This window comes from Chenopodium quinoa, unplaced genomic scaffold, assembly GCF_001683475.1.
Source record: "Chenopodium quinoa cultivar QQ74 unplaced genomic scaffold, ASM168347v1, whole genome shotgun sequence".
Classification (NCBI taxonomy): Eukaryota; Viridiplantae; Streptophyta; class Magnoliopsida; order Caryophyllales; family Amaranthaceae; genus Chenopodium; species Chenopodium quinoa.
This window is the reverse complement of record NW_018743574.1, coordinates 7,996,010-8,015,672: the sequence shown is the minus strand read 5'-3', so window position 1 is coordinate 8,015,672 and position 19,663 is coordinate 7,996,010. Positions and strand designations below refer to the sequence as shown.

The 19,663-nt window shown below is 33.9% G+C and overlaps 2 protein-coding genes across 4 annotated transcripts; both read left to right on the top strand.

Moving 5' to 3' along the window:
• Positions 1-3,285: 3,285 nt before the first annotated feature.
• Positions 3,286-14,899, top strand: LOC110682491 (nucleolar protein 6-like). 2 transcript variants are annotated; one of them, XM_021858830.1, is made up of 26 exons: positions 3,289-3,660; positions 3,769-3,930; positions 5,514-5,679; positions 5,817-5,933; positions 6,036-6,169; positions 6,250-6,409; positions 7,024-7,091; positions 7,762-7,869; positions 7,964-8,079; positions 9,489-9,663; positions 9,755-9,865; positions 9,945-10,023; positions 10,119-10,262; positions 10,352-10,465; positions 11,776-11,897; positions 12,055-12,137; positions 12,216-12,340; positions 12,433-12,547; positions 12,612-12,749; positions 13,319-13,415; positions 13,514-13,639; positions 13,762-13,854; positions 13,952-14,057; positions 14,189-14,331; positions 14,407-14,493; positions 14,591-14,899. In XM_021858830.1, exons 1-26 carry the CDS (start codon positions 3,517-3,519, stop codon positions 14,708-14,710), a joined length of 3,153 nt encoding a protein of 1,050 aa, XP_021714522.1. In that variant the 5' UTR covers positions 3,289-3,516; the 3' UTR covers positions 14,711-14,899. The 2 variants fall into 2 exon arrangements, 1 of the variants encoding a protein (XP_021714522.1); XR_002503423.1 differs by lacking the exons at positions 14,189-14,331; positions 14,407-14,493; positions 14,591-14,899 and having other exon boundaries at positions 3,286-3,660; positions 13,773-13,854; positions 13,952-14,044.
• Positions 14,900-15,429: 530 nt separating this feature from the next.
• On the top strand, positions 15,430-18,866 carry LOC110682490 (ADP-ribosylation factor-like protein 2). 2 transcript variants are annotated; one of them, XM_021858829.1, is made up of 6 exons: positions 15,430-15,512; positions 15,593-15,738; positions 15,823-15,933; positions 16,342-16,504; positions 17,762-17,842; positions 18,150-18,866. In XM_021858829.1, exons 2-6 carry the CDS (start codon positions 15,674-15,676, stop codon positions 18,285-18,287), a joined length of 558 nt encoding a protein of 185 aa, XP_021714521.1. In that variant the 5' UTR covers positions 15,430-15,512; positions 15,593-15,673; the 3' UTR covers positions 18,288-18,866. The 2 variants fall into 2 exon arrangements, with proteins under 2 accessions (XP_021714521.1, XP_021714520.1); XM_021858828.1 differs by having other exon boundaries at positions 15,450-15,738.
• Positions 18,867-19,663: the final 797 nt, after the last annotated feature.

The following is a 19,663-nucleotide window of genomic DNA, read 5'->3' as shown; positions in this document are numbered from 1 at the left end:
AAGGTGGTCAAAGCATATAGTATAAGGTGTAGTCCCCCCCAATACCAAAAGCTGAGGGTTTTAAGAGAAAACAAATAAAGGGAGATTCAGTATGTACTGTTTTTTCTCTTTTTTTGTACAGTTAATTTTGATTAATTTATGTGATCAGAACGTTGGCAAAGAGAATAGAGACTAGGGACGAGGAGAAGAGAACAAAGTTCTAACTTTTAAGTTGCAGAACTTGTTTTTAAACTATTAATCAACAGTTTTATTATAACAGATCAACAACGATCTCGAATATTACCACTATTTTATTTTGATAAATTTGTAAAATCTAATATATATATATGACCTGCGGCCTTGGCAGATTCCATACCCGCAGACGAGGTAAAGCATTTAAACAAATTGGTCGGAGGCTTTAAAAATGACACTTTGAGACTGCTGCTTTAGCTAAATAAGCTACCAACTTACGTTTATAAGTCTGCTTATAATGCAAGGTATTTCATCTTAGGTTTGGATTCTTCTTCTTTCTTTGTCATATTGTTTGGCACTTTTGTAAAGTATCTAATTACAGTATGGTGGGATCAAGAGAACATAACATTGTTTTATAAATCTTGATCGTCCTTTTTTTGGGGGATCATACCAAATTTCTCTTTTTTATAGCATACACTAGAGAATTACAGCTATATTTGTCCTGAATTTTTTTCTTTTATTTTTGATTAATGCATTACGTGATCTAAATAAACTTTGTGTTGTCTATAATCATTGTCCCGAACATTATGTTACAGTGAAAATAATAACTTCACAAGAACTGTCCATTTTTACACCCGATACTTTAGGCCAATAATATTACTTTCACAATGGTTTATTTGATGTTGTTTTTGTTATGATGATACCATGTTAAAGGATCAACTCAACCAAAAAATTTAAGCTGGTGGTTAAAGCCCATAATCGATATATATATTGTATCAGTTTTAGCTACAATAATGTCAATGCTAACGTAATGTACCTTGGTATATATTGATGCACATTAAGCAACTCTGTATTAGTTTGCATGTCAAATGGAACAGTGGTTAGTTATTAAAGATCTTGGATTATACTCGTATAAGGTATTAGGCTTGCTCGACGATTGGTTTCACAAAATTTTTAAACAACATACTTTGAAGTTATGATGTGGAGTCATGTTATTGTCAAGCGATCGATGGGGAGTTCACCTGATACATCCCAACATGCCTTAATATATATCCACTCATCGTAAAATTTAAGAAAACAACCAACACGATCCTTTATGACTTTAAATCATCTTCTCGCCATAGTAATCGTGCATTTGAAATACTAATAATACACCATTACAATAATCAACCAAAGATCATCCCAATGTTACGATTCCATGTCTTGTCATTGAGTTTTAGTATTATATATTGATATTGATGTTTTACTTTTTGTATGTAATAAATCAATACATAGCAATTAGCATGCCCACCACATAAAACTATATATACGTGTATATAAATCCACTTTGTCATTTATGATAAGATAGTACACAAAAATAATTGACATTCCAAAATTAGTTAGCTTATCATCTGAACAAATTCTAGGCCATTTTAAAAATTATCAGAACTTCCAAAGAAGCTTGAATTTTGATCCCTGAAGTAATATGAGGGTCTATGTAGTATGTATAGCATACCCCAATTACATAACCAAAATAGAATAAAACAAGAAAGGACAACTTTGTTCCTATGTAGCATTTGTGATTCACGGGCTTACGATGCTGTCTCTTGCTCTGATTTCTTACTTGTTAAAGATGAAATTTAAGTGATTTTAACACTTATCTGGATTTCTGAATCAAATTTCGGAAGATACTACTATTTTTATTGCAATCAAATTGTTTTTATTGAAAAGCCAGGAAATTAAATTCATCCTGTTTATATTTATACAAGCTTTTATAATCACATGGATCGACCAGTAGTTTTTAATGGCATCTTGGTGTCTTTCATGTGTGGGGTAGTAATAAGTTCTTGATCTTCCTACAATTTTGATCTGTCATATGTGGATAGAGAATACAAAAATTGATCTTTTTATATAGAATTAGAGAGTTTTTGGTGGGATATATGTTCTCGTACTAACTTATCGTGGGACATTAGAAGTCATTGTAGTGTTGATTAGATTATAAGATCTTTTCATGAGATAGTTGCCAGTTGCTGTAAAATTAAGCATTAACTGATTGTTGAAATACAAACTTAAGCTATTTTTATGTTTATATACTACATCCGTTTCACATTATGTGCAACAATTAGATATATTTGTGCTCTTGCACTTCACACAGTCATAATCAGAACTTCTTTCATAGTATGTTGTGTTGCTAAAGATTTGTGTGTTAATGCAGTCAAATGTTCTACTCTTGGAAAGACGATCTCTCAATTTGTGTATAGCTGCATTCTATGTACTGTATTGTTTTTGGTTTATGACCTATCTAGTTAAACTTCTATACATCTACACACAATCATAAATTCATAATATATTGGAAAATTTATAAATTACCACCAAAAAATGTAACCATTTTCGAACTAATCACCTTTTTAAAAAAATTATCATCCCTTAAATTAAATTAATGCTAAGATTACCAACCTTTTCACAAATCCGGTGGATTTTCCATCTGTGAGCCCCACATAACGCTTATTTTGACCCTTGACTGATTTTTTCCCCGATTTTTCTCTTTAAAAACGCTATCCTAACTTCAATTCACATTTTTCTCTTTGAAATTTGGTAGAACTTGGTGATAGAAATGTGAATTAAAGTTTAGAGAGCGTTTATAAAGAGAAAAATCGGGAAAAAAAATCAGTTAAAATGGTCAAAATAAGTGTTAGGTGGGGCCTATAGACAGAAAATCCACTTGATTTTTAAAATGGGTGGTAAGTTGAGCATTTATTTAATTTAAGGGGTGGTAATTTAAAATAAAAAATTAAACGCGTGGTTAGTTCGAATATGTTTACATTTTTGGGTAGTAATTTAAAAATTAACCTAATATATTTATACATCACAAATTGAATTTTAGTATCTCTATGCATCAAAATTATTATGGTAATGATATATTTATCCCTTTTAAAAATAAAAAAATTCCTAAATTGAAATTAAGTTGGGAATTTATAACAAAACATGCGTAAATCGGTGTAATAATGTTAGTTTATCCTATAACCAGTGATTCTTCCCAATGGGCTGGTCCAAATAGTAATTATTTCAATCCAACCCACATGGCCCCATAATAGATTCAGTAATTTCATGGGCCATAAAATTGGGCTTTCTTCATAACATTGGCCCATAAAAAATTCACTAGTTTTACTCTTTTCCTTAATTTCTTCTTGCCCTGGACTTCAACCTCAGAAACACTCCATTTTTCCCTCTCCTCCCCTTCTCCCGCCTCTCTTCTAACCTGCAACTGTAATTCATATTCACTTTCCTTCCCGCCGCCGTCGTTACTTTTTCCGTCGCCGTCGACGTTACCGCCGGTAAAACTCCGGCGCAAAACAATCGGTAAAAATGGCGGTTGAACCACTTGGACACAGAGTAAGCGACCTCATTAAGGACGTCACCTATGAGCTTTCACCTTCATTTACTAAACTAGTTGATAACTTCGTTTCTTCCATTAAAAATGTCATTGCCAAAATTCCTGAAGATTTCCAGGTCTTTCTCTCTCCTCTTTGATTATCTGTTACACTTCAATTTCTTAAACCCTAAACCCTGTTTTATAATTTTGAAATTTTTAATTCATATTTGTACGAGTGATTTCAGGTTACTGCGAGTGAGGCGCCGGGTTTTGTGAGAGATGTAGGTGCTGATAAAGTGGATTTTAAATTCAAGAAGCCTAAATTTATTGAAATTGGTGGAAGTTATTCAATTGGTTGCATTGTGAAACCCGAAGTTAATGTTGATCTTCTAATTCGTTTGCCAAAGGTATTTCTGATTCTTATACTTGTATTTAGCTGATTATGAATGTATACACATCCCTCTTTCCTGTATCATGTGTGCATTTATAGTTAATGTTAATGTTTGAGTGCTAATTTTAATTGATTAGACCTCAAAAAGTAAGAACTTGCCACGAATTTAAGGGTTTCACTATGATTAAGATTACACTTTTTTGTTACGTAAATGGATTATTCTTCTTCATGTATTTTTTTTTTTTGGTTGAAGTAATTGTACTTTGAATTATTGCACTTGATAAGGTTTGGAATAGGGGAATAGGTATTTTTGACACTTTGGGAGCTCCTGTTTGTGCGAATTTTGTGGTTAGGGAGTTGTTTGGCCCTTGCATAAGGTGATTGTGGGAAGGAAAAGCTGTTTGTGTTGTTGATAACAGAATAAGGTGATTATTTGCTTAAGATTTGGTACTTGCATAATTTGTTCACATAAAATAAGACGGTCTTATTAATTTTGCTTGAAAATTATAAAACTTATTTATTTATTTATAAGATAAAAGGGGAAGAATTGACGCAAAATAGAAATAATAATAAGTGAAAAATAAGTGTGATTGTTGTTCTTCAGTAATGATTACGGTTGCCAACAGCCATGAGATAAGCTTCCATTCCATTTCATTACGAAGTTATAAGTACTTTTCCATTAAATTAACTTCCATTCATTCATTCCATCATAAATGAACCTTGTAGACAATCAAACCAAAATTAACATTGAGTGCAACACCAATATACTACGTAGTACATCATAAACAACTCATATTATTTAGTGATGCTCTGATAATTAATGAATTTGGGGATAGTTGATGACTTAATGAAGATGATGGATTCCCAACACCTTAATAAAACTTCCGCATGCCTGTTATCTCTTGCATTTTCTCGCTATCAGTGCAACATAACGTAATTCATAGCTGAACCATACTCATTCTTGGGAATTCAAAGACCTTTTGGTAGGGTTGTTATGATTCCAAATCACTATATGTGAGCTGGACAATTTTCAACTTTACTGGACCGGAAAGGAAATAGGTTGTGGTGCTTACTATGGATCCCATGATACATCGAGAGTCCATTTAGGTGGTTAGAACCTTTCACTTTGACTTTAAACTATCAATTTAGCTGTTTATGTATACACCTCCTGTAATTAACTCAATGCCACCATGGGCCTTTATGTGACTTACTTGTGGCCGTATATAGTTCTAAAAGCATTATATGATCTCGGGATGCATCCTTATCATCCCTAAATTTTTTGACACTTGCCCCAAAACCTCTTAAAAGGTTCGATTTCGTGTATTATTAACTAAGTTTTGGATAGTTTTTTACTTTTCCGGAGCAGAAGAAAAAAGAGGGCGGGATGTTTCTAATGGACCCTACTACACCCCGAGAGGCAATTTGGGTGTTTGGAACACTTCACTTTGCCTTTAAACTGTTTGTTTAGCCGTTTACGTACGCACCTCCCTTCACTAACTTAAGGCCGCCACTAGCACATGCACCTTGTGTCTGTCAAATTTTATGCTTGCTGGAGCAAAAAAGGTGTATTCATTACTAATATATACCGTGTCTTGGCAGGATTGTTTTCTTGAAAAAGACTATTTAAATCACCGGTATCATGCCAAAAGGTTCCTTTATCTTTGTGTTATCAAGAAGTACCTGAAGTCTTCTGCATTAGTAAGCAAGATTGAATGGGCTTGTCTCCAAAATGAGGCTCGCAAACCTATATTGGTCATATATCCAGGTTTGTCAGCTTCGTCAGCCCTTTTGATAATTTTCCTCATTAATTGCCAATCAGCTTGATTGTTAGTATCAGGGTTTCTACAAATGATTTTTTTGGTTGGCTTATTTTCTGACACAGAAGCTCTTTTGTCCATTTAGCTTCTGAAGTTGCCAATATACCTGGGTTTTCTATTAGTATAATCCCTACTGCTTCGTCCTTATTTAGCATCCCCAAGTTGAATGCAACAAGGAATAACGTGCGTGCTCAGTGCCAAGGTATGGAGAAATTTCATTTTCTTACTATTTATGGACAATTGACTTCTTAGAATAGAGCTTGTTTATTCTCCTGATGGAGTTACTTTGTTTGTGATTTATCAGATGGTAATTTGTTACCTACACCAAAATATAACAGTAGCATATTGGAGGATATGTTCATTGAAGATTTTGCAGAATTAATCAAAGAAATGTTTCGTGACTGGGAGGAACTTGGAAAAGCTTTGGTTCTAATGAAGGTGTAAATTTTATTGTCATTTTCCTTTGTCCCTAATGTTTTGACAAGTCTGACTGTGAAGAATCTGGTTTGGTACCACAGGTTTGGGCACGCCAAAGAAGTTCAATATACAGTCATGATTGCCTGAATGGTTATCTTATGGCTGTCATAATGTCCTATCTTGCTGCAAACAGAGTCGGTGGATATTTTAACAAGTCAATGAATGCCATGCAAATTTTTCGTGTAACTCTGGACTTCATTGGTATGTTACTTAACCTATGTAGATAAAATGGATATTGATGATTTTCATCTCAGCTCCATTTTTGACATGGGTTATTTTCACTGTTCTTTTACCCTTCTGGTCGTTTCAATTCTTTTCGTGTATTTACTTTTGTTTGCTGTCTGATGCATGTGAATTAAACATTGGAATTTCGTGGGCTATGATCCACGGATCATGTATAATTGTTTAAAATTTTTGATTATAGATTCATAGTCCATCAGGGATATCTCTGGTTTTCTATTATGATAATTAGTCATGACTCTTGAGGCTGTTTATGATTTAATTCAAAATTATTTGACATGTTTGAACATAAAAATTTCAAAATGATTTAGACCTTAGCATTTGTATCATTTAAAGTATTGGATCTGATAGATATAGGATAACAAGCTAAAAGATATTCCTTAGCTGGGGCCTAATTGGTGTTTCTCATTTTTGCCATTGTAGATAAGTATCTATTCTAGAGTTGGTTAAATCAATGGTTAAGAAGCTTTGAAAAATGCTAGTTTTCTTTCATCTAGTATCTGCTTTGCTAGCTTGACTTTTTTTTGCTTGCTAGGTTTTGTATTCTAAGTTTAACATGCTTTTCTTGATTTCAGCTAATTCAAAATCATGGGAGAAAGGCTTACTTTTACAGTCCCAAGGGAGTCGCCAGATTTCAAAAGAGGTGAAACACATTAAATATTAAAACTTCTCATAAGCATCAACTAAGTTATGCAAGTGTGATTATGTCATGCTGCTTGCTAAAATCTATAGAATTTCATAAGCTTAAGCTAGATTACTATCAGTTCAAAATTCTAATACATATTTCAGCCATGATCTAATTAATAGCATTTGCAAAGATCGATAAACCTATTATACCTGTGACAGCACTCCTTCATATTTCCTCCGTTTTTTAATCGCATTGTTGGGGATTTCACGCTTGCCAATGCACATTATATAACTTAGGTATCTTAATTTGTGCTGTAAAAATTATAAAAGTTTGTATTATGAAAGTATATTTCGGTACAAATTTAACAAGATCCCACACGTGATTATATTTTTTTCAACATGTAAATTACAAAAGACGGTCAAAGGAGTGTGTGTGAATCGTGTAATATTCCAAATGCTGAAATTAAAAAAAGAAATAGAGGAAGTATTTATCTAATAGTGAGACAACTTTCCCCTTAGTATTGTTTGTGAAGATTATTTGGTTTCCTGGTCCTGAAAGATGTAATTTATCTATTTTCTTTCAACAAGTATCAAACTCAAATTATGTTTGTGACCCTGCTTTAAGTAATGTTTCTTTGAAATTCTGATACAATCCTTTTCAATTTGAACAATGTTTGTTGATCTAGGAATTGAAGGAAAAAAAGCAATGTTTGAGGTCAAATCCAGTAGTCATATGTGATCATTCTGCAAACTTTAATTTGGCCTTCCGGATATCAAAGAGCAGCTTTCTTGAGGTATTTTGGCCGTTTTTTTTTTCCTTCTCCCTTAACGTGGTGAATTTCTTACAGTCAAGTCTTCTTTGACGATGTGTTTTGGTTTTGCATGCAGCTTCAAGCAGAGGCTGCTTTGACACTTGACTGTATTCAAAAATGTCAAGATAATGGATTTGAAGAAGTATTTTTGACTAAATCTGACTTCGCTGCTAAATATGACTATTGTGTGAGGTAAGGTTTGAATTAAAATCTTATAGCTACATAAATGAGATTTTAAGTCCTTAAAATCATAATTACGGACTGAATTCAGGGATTAGTGCAAGAACAAAGTAACTAGGAGTGTGATTGACTTAAAACTAATTAATGCCAAGTAAATGATAATTCCACTTTCCAAAGGTAGATTCTCTCCCAAGAAACTTTCTCTTTCTACACTTCACAATATTCAGCATTATAATCTCTCCCCAATCTACTCTTATTTTAAACGTTATTTCTATTACTTACTCACATATCTTTCTATTCATGATACAACTAGCAAAATTGCTCTCCCTATTATGCCTTCCCAAAATACCAGTTTGTAGCAAAGTCATATAACTAATGTGCTTTTAGCGTGTCTTCAAAATTATTTTACTTTTGTCGTCGTACAAGTCTATGTACAAAACCATTTACTCAGTAGCTGCCCGTCTTGTTCTAGGAAACAGGTGCATCACCAGTCATTAGATGGTCTTAGAAGTTACTTTGTCTAGTTCTTAGAGTTACAGTTTTTGCGCATTATGGATGTGAATAACCTATATGTTATACTATAGTTTAAACAAGCTCATGTGGTGGCATCCATCTCACTAATTTATAAAGTGAAAACTTTGTTTTAATGAAACTGGTTTCTTATGATTAAAACTGATAAATACTTATTTAAATTCGATTTTGACATGCTCTTTCCACCCCCTTTTATCTTTAATTAATTTGCTAAATTTTCCTTTTTGAGGTGTCTCTTTTGTGGTAGTATTTTTCTTTGATTTCTCTACTTTTTCACTCTTCCTAAATGTTTTTGCCCAACCCCTTTTTACATCTAAGAGGGGACACGGGAAGTGTATAATCTGTTTTACAATACTTCCTCTAAATTTTCTAGTTGTTCCTTGTTTGATACTTATACACTATTCACATACCTCCCTTGTCCATATCTATTTACTAGTGTGTAATATCAATTTTTATATTATATAAATTTTTTAATATTTGTCTCAATGTATAGGTTCAGATAATCAACATTTATATTTGTTTACTACTTTTAAATTATCGATAATATTATCTCTATGTAGGCAAATGTGTCCAATCAAATGGAACAACTTAAAAAAAATAAAAATAGAGGAAGTGTTATTTTTAGAAGTTGAACAGAACACAGCCCTACCTATTTACGACATTAATTTTCTTAAAAAAGTTGAACAGAACACGGCCCTACTTATTTACGACATTTCTTTTCTTAAAAATAATATGATTTTTTTTTTTTTTTTTTTTGTTTAGAAATTTCACTAGGGGTACTGTATATAGTTTTTGAATGCCTGTTCTTTATCCGCCTTGCCTCATCCATGGGAAGATTTTTTGCTGTGTTCTACAAGATTGTAATTATCTCATTTTTTGTGCTATGTTAGGTTGAACTTGAAGGGAAATAGTGGCGTCTTTGCATCTGGTTATGGAGTTGATGATGAATGTTGGAGGTTATATGAGCAGAAGGTGTATTCTCTTTTATGTCAGGGCTTGAATGACCGAGCAAAGTCCATTCGTGTCATTTGGAGAAACTGGTCCAGCAATTGTCGTATTGAAGATGTAAGGAATCCAAGTTTTGGATTTGGTCTTTCCTTACACATAACAGTTGTTTTCTCCCGATTACAACTTAGTTTGTACTGTTTTTTTGTAGGGGTTCTCATCACTTGATAATGAACCAATGCTCATTGGTGTTACTTTGAGTAATCTGGAGAAAGCTCTTAGACTGGTTGATAAAGGCCCTAACCCAGAGCATAAAGAAGAGGTAACTAGTCATGCCATTGTGATTTACAAATCCTTCTTTGCTCTTCTGCTTCTCTAGTGACTCATATAATTTCAATTAGGTTGCCAAATTTCGTAAGTTTTGGGGAGATAAGTCTGAGTTTCGGAGATTTAGTGATGGTACCATTGGAGAATGTGTTGGTGAGTCATAATTTATAATGCGCTTTGTTAATTGTTACATTGAGTTAAAATATGTCAAGATGATTTAATTATTCTACTTGATCCTATTTAAATAGTGTGGGAGTACAAGCAGTGGGAGAAGCATCTTATTGTGAAGAAAATCGTTGAGCATGTATTATCACGGCATCTTTCTCTGTCAATAAAAAATGTAGTTGTCAGTGCAGATCAACTGGATTTTTCTCTCTGCAATGGCGGTGCAGGTATCATGATGATCTATGGCTTTAGCTTTTTTTTTCCAGCTCCATCCTTTCTCTCCTTTTTCAGAGTATGACATCTTTAATTTTTACAGATCCTATATCATTTACTGGAGGCTTGCTTGAAGCATATGAAGCTTTAGCTAAGCGCTTGCGCCTTTTGGATGATATTCCTTTGAAGATATCCAGTGTCCAACCCTTAGATTCAGGTTTTATCTCACTCTTAAAGTCTTAACTGTTTTCTTTTTGGCTGCTAAAAAGATGTCAGTTTACTTCAGAATTAATGTTGTATTTTTTTTCTTCTTGATTCTCTTAAAATTTTCTGCCATCAAATTACATTTCCTATCTATTTTGTTTTGTTGATCATACTGTTACTCTGAATCTTTCTGTAATTGGGTCTTTAGGTCATATTGCATTGGTTAGGGGCGAGTGGAGGAGAATGATTTATGTGATTCACGGGGATGATATATTTGTCTATGATCTTTATGGCTCTATTTAGCTGATCCCAAGCCTTTTGGAACAAGGTTCTGATATTGCTGTTGCAACTTGTAAGACCTGGAAAGAATCAACAGAACACCAATCTGACCCAAAATAGTGGATTTTGACCAAAATTTTGTGATCATCCATTTAATCCAAACCATACAACATGGAATATATTGGATTGAACTTGTTCTAATGTGTTTACTCCTTAGTGACCCAAAAACCATTGTATCTAATGTAGTGGAATGAAATTATGAGAACTTTCTTGTACAAAATACCTTTAGTTGTTGCCATCTCAGGGTTCAACATGGTTTCAGTTGGAATTAGACATTATTTTGTTTGGATTTATGCCATTTGGCTATAAATAACTGTTTATTATAGTCTCTTTTTGGCATGAATGCTGTGTATCTTGTTGAGACTTGGTTATACACATACATATCACATTAATAAATTAAAGTAGAAAGAGTTTCAATTTCCGTTGAATCCTTCGGCCAACCTGAAATTTAAGCTTTGAGTTTTAAACAAATGTTGTTTATGGTTTCCTAGTCAATTCTGTTCTCATTAGGGAAATGGCTTATTATATAGTCCCCACTCTGCCTGAGTAATTCATTCTGTGACCTTGTTTGCTTTTCCAAGAACTTAATTATATGATTCGTTCTGATATTGAGAATAACCATAGAATTTCTAAGTGTTTTGTTTTTGCTGTTTTTCTTTGCATCTTATGATTGCATGGCTCTCTGAATTACTTACGAAGGAATTTTTTTATTTTTTTTATTTTTTTTAAATGTTACTGTGGTTTAATATGCTAAAAAAATATAGGACTTGGGAGGAACTAGGAGTTTCCTTGGGCCAATATTGTGTTTCACTGGCTCTGGTTTATCCCACAGCTTAATTCAACTAGCATATTGCTTCATTAACCATACGCATATGCTAATGATTCAACTTAATGCATTTTCTTTTTTCTTTGGAGTTTTAAGTGTTCTGGCTGTTGGTTGTGCATTAATTGTGATTTATTATTAATTTGTATGTGTGAATACAGCTTTCAGGTTCACTTCTGTTTTCCCTCCTGAGCCTCATCCTTTGGCTGGAGATAAAACCTTCATTTCAAGATCGGTGAAGGTTGCTGCAACCTGTGTACAGCCGGTGAAAGTTTTGATTCAGGTAGCTTATCTACAATCTAGTCTTCGATTTGTTATCTCACCATTGCCTGTGCTATGATGCTTTGCAATGAATTGTTATTTATTTACTTATTAATTTTTATTTGTGATTCTTTGCTTGATTTTTTTAAAAATCTTGTTTAAATGTTTTTTTTTTTTAGTTGGAGGGATCAGGAAATTGGCCAATGGATGAATTGGCCACTGAAAAGACTAAATCTGCCTTCCTTCTAAAGATTGGAGATAGGTAAAAATGGTTGTGAGTATCATATTAGGATTATCATTCTCTATGTTTTAACTGATTGTCAACCTTCCTTTTTGGCAGTCTTCAAAATAAGTGGGGTGTTAGCTGCATTGCCACAGAAGATGATGTGGATGTATTGCAATCTGGATATGCTTTTCGTCTCAAAATTTTACATGAGAGGGGTCTGACTTTGGTGAAAGGAGAGAGTGAGTGATAATAAGCTGATTCTTTTTGCCTTGTGGTTTCATGATTCTAGATTTTACTGTTGACTAAACAAGGATAGCAATAATGTTTGTAGGAAATCAAGTTAAGCGGGTGTCTTCAATTGACAGGAAATTATTTATTCAAAGCCAGCATTCTAGCATGATAAATGGTTTACAAGGGCGGTGTCCCATTTATGGTCCAGTAGTCAGGTATAACTTTCTTGCATATCTCGTTTGATCTTACAGTGAAACTAATGTGTACCTCATTGTGAAGGCTTGCAAAACGATGGGCTGCTTCACACCTCTTCTCTGCTTGCTTGGGAAGTGAAGCTATTGAGCTCTTGGTAGCTCATATATTTCTAAACTTCAAACCATTTTATGCTCCTAACTCAAGGATTACCGGCTTTTTGAGGTTATATTTTTTCCATACCTATTAACGAATTCCTTACCTTAAATATTACCTCTCGGTGTCTATTGGTAATTCTGTTTTAGTAATGATGTTGGAACAAAGGTCTGCTTGATTCATCTTGATTGATTTGATTGATCATATCATTGCAATGATTGCATTATGTGGCAAATACAATATAGTGGCTCGAACAACTAAACATGCATGAATTCTTGAGTGTGCTTGTGTAAATGGATTCAATTTGAAGTATTGTGCACTTTCAGCCTAGAAGCCAAAAGGTTCCATCTAATGTCTTGGTTGTATCACCGCATTGTAATTCATTGTAAGGTTTTTCAGTCTCTCACTGTGATAATGTGCCACAACAGTTGTAAATCTTCTTCGTTATCATGTTACCTCATTATATACCAAAATTGAGTTCCCTTCCAGTTTCTCTATCTGCTGTCTTTATTAAGCTTTCGTTTGACACTTTTTTATTTTCAATTTTCAGGTTCTTGAGATTGTTATCATCTATCAGCTGTCTTTATTAAGCTTTCGTTTGACACTTATTTTTTTTATTTTTTTTTTTCACTTTTCAGGTTCTTGAGATTGTTATCAGAGTATGATTGGAAATTCTCTCCTTTGGTTGTTGATATAAATGGCGACATGACTGCTGATATTGCGACAGAGATCAAGGTACGGGTTCGAAAATATGAAGTTTATTTGCTTTGTCAAATCTCAAAATTTACTTGACCTGTAACAACCATGGATTTGTTACCTTATATTGCTTACAGGAGAACTTTATGTCAAGTAGAAAAGCTCATGAAGGAAGTACTAGTGAAGTTAGTCCTGCAATGTTTTTGGCTACAACTTATGATACATCCTCTGAAGCTTGGACATCCTTTTCACCAAAACCCCTGGTGAGTATTGCATTCAAACCATTCTTACAAGTACAAGTTAATAATAAATTCTCCAGTTCTCTGTAATGATGATCCTTAATTCAGCGTACAATTTATTGATGCTGTTGGTTTTGATGTATAAGGAACTTAAAAGGTTGGTTGCCTATGCTCGGAGCAGTGCTAATCTTTTGACTAGACTTGTAGAGCAAGATCTATATGATTCTCGTGGATGGGAGGTGAGAATGGAATTATTATGTATTCCTTTTTTAATATACAAATAATTCATAATTTCTCAATACATGTGAATTATTCACTCTCTTTGTTGTATCACAGTGCCTTTTCCGGACTCCTTTAAACAACTATGATGCCGTGGTTCTTCTGCACAGAGACAGATTGGCATATCCACAACGTCTCCTTTTTCCGTCTGAGGTTAAAGAAGGTATCCAGTATTTTATTATATAGGGCTAGTACCATGCTACCAACTTTTCTTTCATAATTCTTTGCTATTTGCTCCAATCTATGCGTCATTTAATCTGCTCTCTATTAATTCTGATGACAACAAATTTATAGGCAAGTACGTGGCTCGTGGAAACCCTAGCAATTATTTCTCGCCCGTTATTAGGCCCAAGGATTTGAAGGGAGGCATGGATGTACTAAAATCAAAGATAATGGTGGATTTTGATCCTCTACAGTGTTACCTTGTGGATCTGCAGGTAATTTGGTTTGTTGCTTTACTTGTAATTTGATCTATTTTTGCGGTTTCTCACCACCAATTAATATCTGGACAGGGAGAATTTCCAGACGCTTTCAGTCTGTGGTATGATTCTTTGGGTGGTGATGCTATTGGTTTAACGTGGAACAAATCTGCATCAAAGGTGTCTTCAGTTTAGCACTAATGCTGCGAATTTATGCGAGTTTGTCTTCAGTTTTTTTTTTTTTTTTTTGATGTATTTGTTATATCTCTAATTGCAGAAACGAGATCGAGAGGAAGATAGTAAAGATGATTCTGATATTTTGAAAGCCGTTGGTGAAGCTGGTAAAGGATTTGTGAGGAGTGTCCATCTTCTAAAGGCTCCTAGGCTTTGTAATTAGGAATACTCTTGATCTTGAGTGCCCAATTGTGATATTGATTATACAGAAAAGGTTTATAACAACACAATTTTGCCAAATCTTTAGTGTTATGGCTTGCAATTTTGTACCATCTCAACGAATATTATACTAGTATTTAGGCTCTTGAGCAAGTGAAGTGTAATGTTGATGAGATTAAGTGTAATTTTTTCTAGTTAAAATATATATATATATATATATATATATATATATATATATATATATATATATATGTATAATCTGAGCATTTTGTGCCAACAATGTTCTCGCCAATGATTTGCAGCCTTGCTCAGTTGTACTTCTTGCTTAGTTCTGATGTGACGCTAATTACCAGGGATATAATATGAGAATTTTAGTGTATTATCAAGTGAAATTCATTTTTTTTTATGCCATTGCAAAGTGCATCACAATATTAAATTTTTATCATTTTTTAATATGTTAACCCAAGTAGATTATGAGTCTAAAACTTTAAGAGGCAGAACAATTTCCTACGTGATAAATTTATGATCCGATTGATCTTCATTTACCATTCGGACCATTGACATACATACTACCTCCGTTACAAGTTATGTGCAACGATTAGACATTTTTCCTCTCTGCTTTATGTGTAACGGAGGTAGTATATCGAGTAAACTCGAAAATGTGACGTATTGGTATGATATCAGAACACTTGATATGACACGAGAGTACGAGACAATCATACGGTTTCCATAAAATAAGAAATGAAATCGTTTACTCCGTATAAAAATTGCAGAATTATTGCAGACACCAGAATACCAGACTCCAAGTAAGGAGATAGAGAACAACCCGAAATTTCTAAATTTTCCTCCAAACTCATTTTTTTTTTTTTTTTTTAATATTTTTCAGATCGATCGATTAATTCAAACAATACATAAAATTGACAAAAATTCCATAAGCAGCAGTAAGTAGAAAGCAAACGCAGAAGAAATGGGGCTTCTGAGTATCATTCGCAAAATCAAGAGGAAAGAGAAAGAGATGCGAATTCTCATGGTGTATGCTTTCTCTCTCTTTCCATTTCCTTTTTACCGTACTTTAATTTTATTGCAATTTCAAATTTAGGCATATTGATTTTTCAGGGGGCTCGATAATTCTGGAAAAACTACCATTGTTCTCAAAATCAATGGCGAAGACACTAGCGTCATCAGTCCTACACTTGGTTTCAATATCAAGACCATTTCTTACCAAAAGTATTTTCCGTTTCCTTATTTTTGAATTTATTTTTAAATTTTTTGCATTTTTTTTTAATTCATAAAAATTGGATTCCAATGGTTTAGGTTTTCTGTCTTAATTTTTGCAATTTTGATTTACTTATATATGATGTTTCTGTAAATGGGCATATTCATTGTTTAACTTATGTTAATGGTGTTTGATTCTATAGTAGTGAATTTCACACCCTTTTATGCCTGATTGTAGTTGTTAGACCTAAGCAGTTTGAATTAGAATAAAAAGGTTTGAGATCTTCAATAAGTAGCCCTGTTAGTCTCTCTGATCCGAATTCTTAGCGATCCTTGTTTGATAGCTGGGACTTTAGTCTGCTATTGTATGTTGAGTTTTGTGGGAGATGAGATTGAAATCTTTTTGATACATTATTGCAGGTATACACTTAATATATGGGATGTGGGTGGCCAGAAAACGATAAGGGCCTATTGGAGGAACTATTTTGAGCAGACGGATGGTTTGATTTGGGTAGTTGATAGTTCGGATCTTAGACGATTGGATGATTGCAGGAATGAGCTGCATAATTTACTGAAAGAAGAGGTATTTCTTATCTTTATTAATCCCACTTCTTTATTGTGTATGCAACTTTGCAAGCATTTTTTGACACAGTTGAAAGAGCCTTTCACGGGAGTTTGTAAAATTTGAATGACATAAAATGTAAAATATCTCAATTAATGTCTTTCTGGAATTCTGGGTATGTTTTTTAAACTAGTAGTCACTCTAGCATATGAAGGGCCTACCACAGCGTTTCTCTTGCTGTGTATGGGTGAGGCTACCCCAAGTCCCCAAGTAGGAACCTTATTTGAGAATTTGATGTCTTTTCAATTTTGAACCACTAGAAGTAGCTTCTATGTATGGTGCTTTTACTAGTTATACTTTTAAACATGTTTCTGTAATCCTGTCAATGTTTTATTAGTTCTGTAATTTAAAAATGGCTGGACTGCTAGAGCTGCACACTCAAAATGCTTTCGCCCTATGAAATGTTTTTGCAGTAGTTTTGTATATCTATGATCACTTTGTGAAGCAGTTTTGTGCATCTTTGATCACTGTTGTTTTGTGATCACATTTATGAAGTAAAATACAAACTAGTTTGACACAATTTTGGTGAAACTAATGTTGCAGTAAAGCAGCATTACAACATGCTTTGAAGTTCTGCCATCATTTTATTTTGGAGTCAAAGTGAGTTGGTGATATGAGTTACCCCTTAAAGTGAGGGTGGTAAATTTTGATATTGGGTTGTCCAGTTGTTGTGGCCATGTTGCCTCTGCATAGCCCCTTAGCAGCTTGTTTGGAATCCTTGGATAGCAAAGTAGAAGGGAAAGGGAAAGGGAAGGGAGGGAAGAAGAAGGAAGGGGGAGGAAAGGAAGGGAAGGGAAGGGAGAACGTAGGTTACATTTTCCCCCCAAATCTTTCCAACATTGGAAGGATTAGTTTATAATAGAGGGAAGGAAAATGACTTCTTCCGTTTCCCTTCACATCCCTCCTATAAAATAGTCTCCAAACAAGGGAGGATGGATCCCTTCTTTTCTCTTCTCTTCCTTTACTTCCAATTTTCTCAATCCAATTTAAGTGTAGATTTCTAGTAGCCACTAGAACCCAAGAATTTAATCAGTGGTGAAGTATTAATGCCTCGTTTAAACTTGTATTTTACTATGCTCATCTTTTATGCTGGCTGACGTGATCATCTGATTAAGTTTAACTTTTTGGCGATCGTGCTTGTCACTCTCCCTTCCCCTAAAACACATGGGTATTTGTGGCTTCTAGGTCTGCAGGATCTAACTGTGTGCTATTCTGCAGAGGCTATCTGGAGCATCTTTGTTGGTATTTGCAAATAAGCAGGATATACAAGGTGCGCTTTCACCTGATGAAGTTGCAAAAGTAAGGTTCCTTCACTCTTCCACACTCCAACACCCCCTCTCTTCCGCTCCTCCTCCAATAATGAATACAATTGGAAAAAGAGCAGAAAAAGAATAGCGTTGTGCTGTAATTCAAGGAATTTTTTTCTCTCTGTTGTAGTTTCTTGATTATGTATTGCCTCCTTTTTTCCTTACCATTGATCTACACTTGCGGAATTTTAGAACTCTGGGCTTATGGATGATATGCTCTCTCTTTACTTGTATTTTAAATGTGATGGTTGCATATTATCTTTTTACAAGTAATAAAATGAAGCCTTTCCTTTGGTTAGGTGCTCAACTTGGATGCCATGGATAAGACACGACACTGGAAAATTGTGGGTTGCAGTGCATACACTGGAGAGGGGCTACTTGAGGGATTTGATTGGCTGGTTCAGGATATTGCCTCTAGGATCTATGTGCTTGACTGATGCCAGTCTTTGCTTCATTGTTCTTTTGCTGACACAAATTTATAGTTTGTCGAAGTCAAGATTATTTAATCATCTGCTCTTATTTTGATGTATGGTCTTCTGATTCTGTACGGAGTACTTCACATGACTTCAACTTAATCTTCTCGAGTGCATCAGCTCAACTTAATCTTCGCTAGTGCATCAGTGCCATTGGTTGAATGTGATTCTAAGGACTACACAATTTTGCTAAACATGAATATCAGGGAGGTAACACGAAGCAGATACCCTTAGCATCAGTTTGAGTGTGATCCTCCTCTCATACAGCCCCAAATTTCTATTACCCGGTATACAAGAGTTTTGGTTTGTTTTTGTATGCAAATTATGTAATGATGTGCAACGTTTACAATCTTTGTATGTACTATGTAGCTGTTTTTGTACCTCAAAGGCTCTGTTCTCTTCAACTATCTTATAGTGTTACATGGTGGTTGTCATGTTGAGTGACGTGATAGTTTACACATTTTGTTGTGTATGCACATACATTTTGTTAGTATCTGTAGTAATTATAAAATGGAAAATCTGTGTAATAGGAATTTTTAAGTAGTCTACTTAGTTTAAAATGACCTTTGAAAAAAGGATCTTTTAAGTTGTATTATGTTGTGAGGGGTGCTAGGCTAAGTTTTCCGGATGGTCAACGACGGAGTTCTGACGTGGACTCTCACGTGGGAGTCACATGACTTTTTAAAAAAGGCCCACACGTTTTTTCCCCTTTTACCCCAAAAAAGGGAGTTTGAAATGACAGGAAATTTGGGGGATAAAGGGTAAAAAGTATGTGTGTGTGTGTTTTTTTTTGGAGATATTTGCGAGTTAGACACTTAAAGAGTGAGGGGAAAGGATAAGGAATATCTACCCTCAAATTCAAAGTGTTTCTAGTGGGATCCTACCTTAAGATTGGATGTGCAATTTTTTCCACTAGACCAACCTTAGCTTGGTTAAGCTGTTTATAGGCAAGGTTAGAGGTTACAACTTAGGGCCTGTTCCGATTGACTGAACTCAGCTGAACTGAACTGAACTTATTAATTAGTGATTTTTAACTATGGATTAGTGATCTTTGATTATTTATTACTATACATATGTGTATATACAAATGTACATATTAAAATATTTACGAAAAATATACTATATAATTATAAAATTTATGGAAAATATATTAAAAACTTGAAACCTCTAAACATTTTAAACACATATTGATTATTATTATTATTATTATTATTTATTGATTATTATTATTATTATTATTATTATTTATTGATGATTATTATTATAATTATTTATTGATTATTATTAGTAGTATTATTATTTCAATTATTATTGTTATTATTATTATTATTATTGATTGA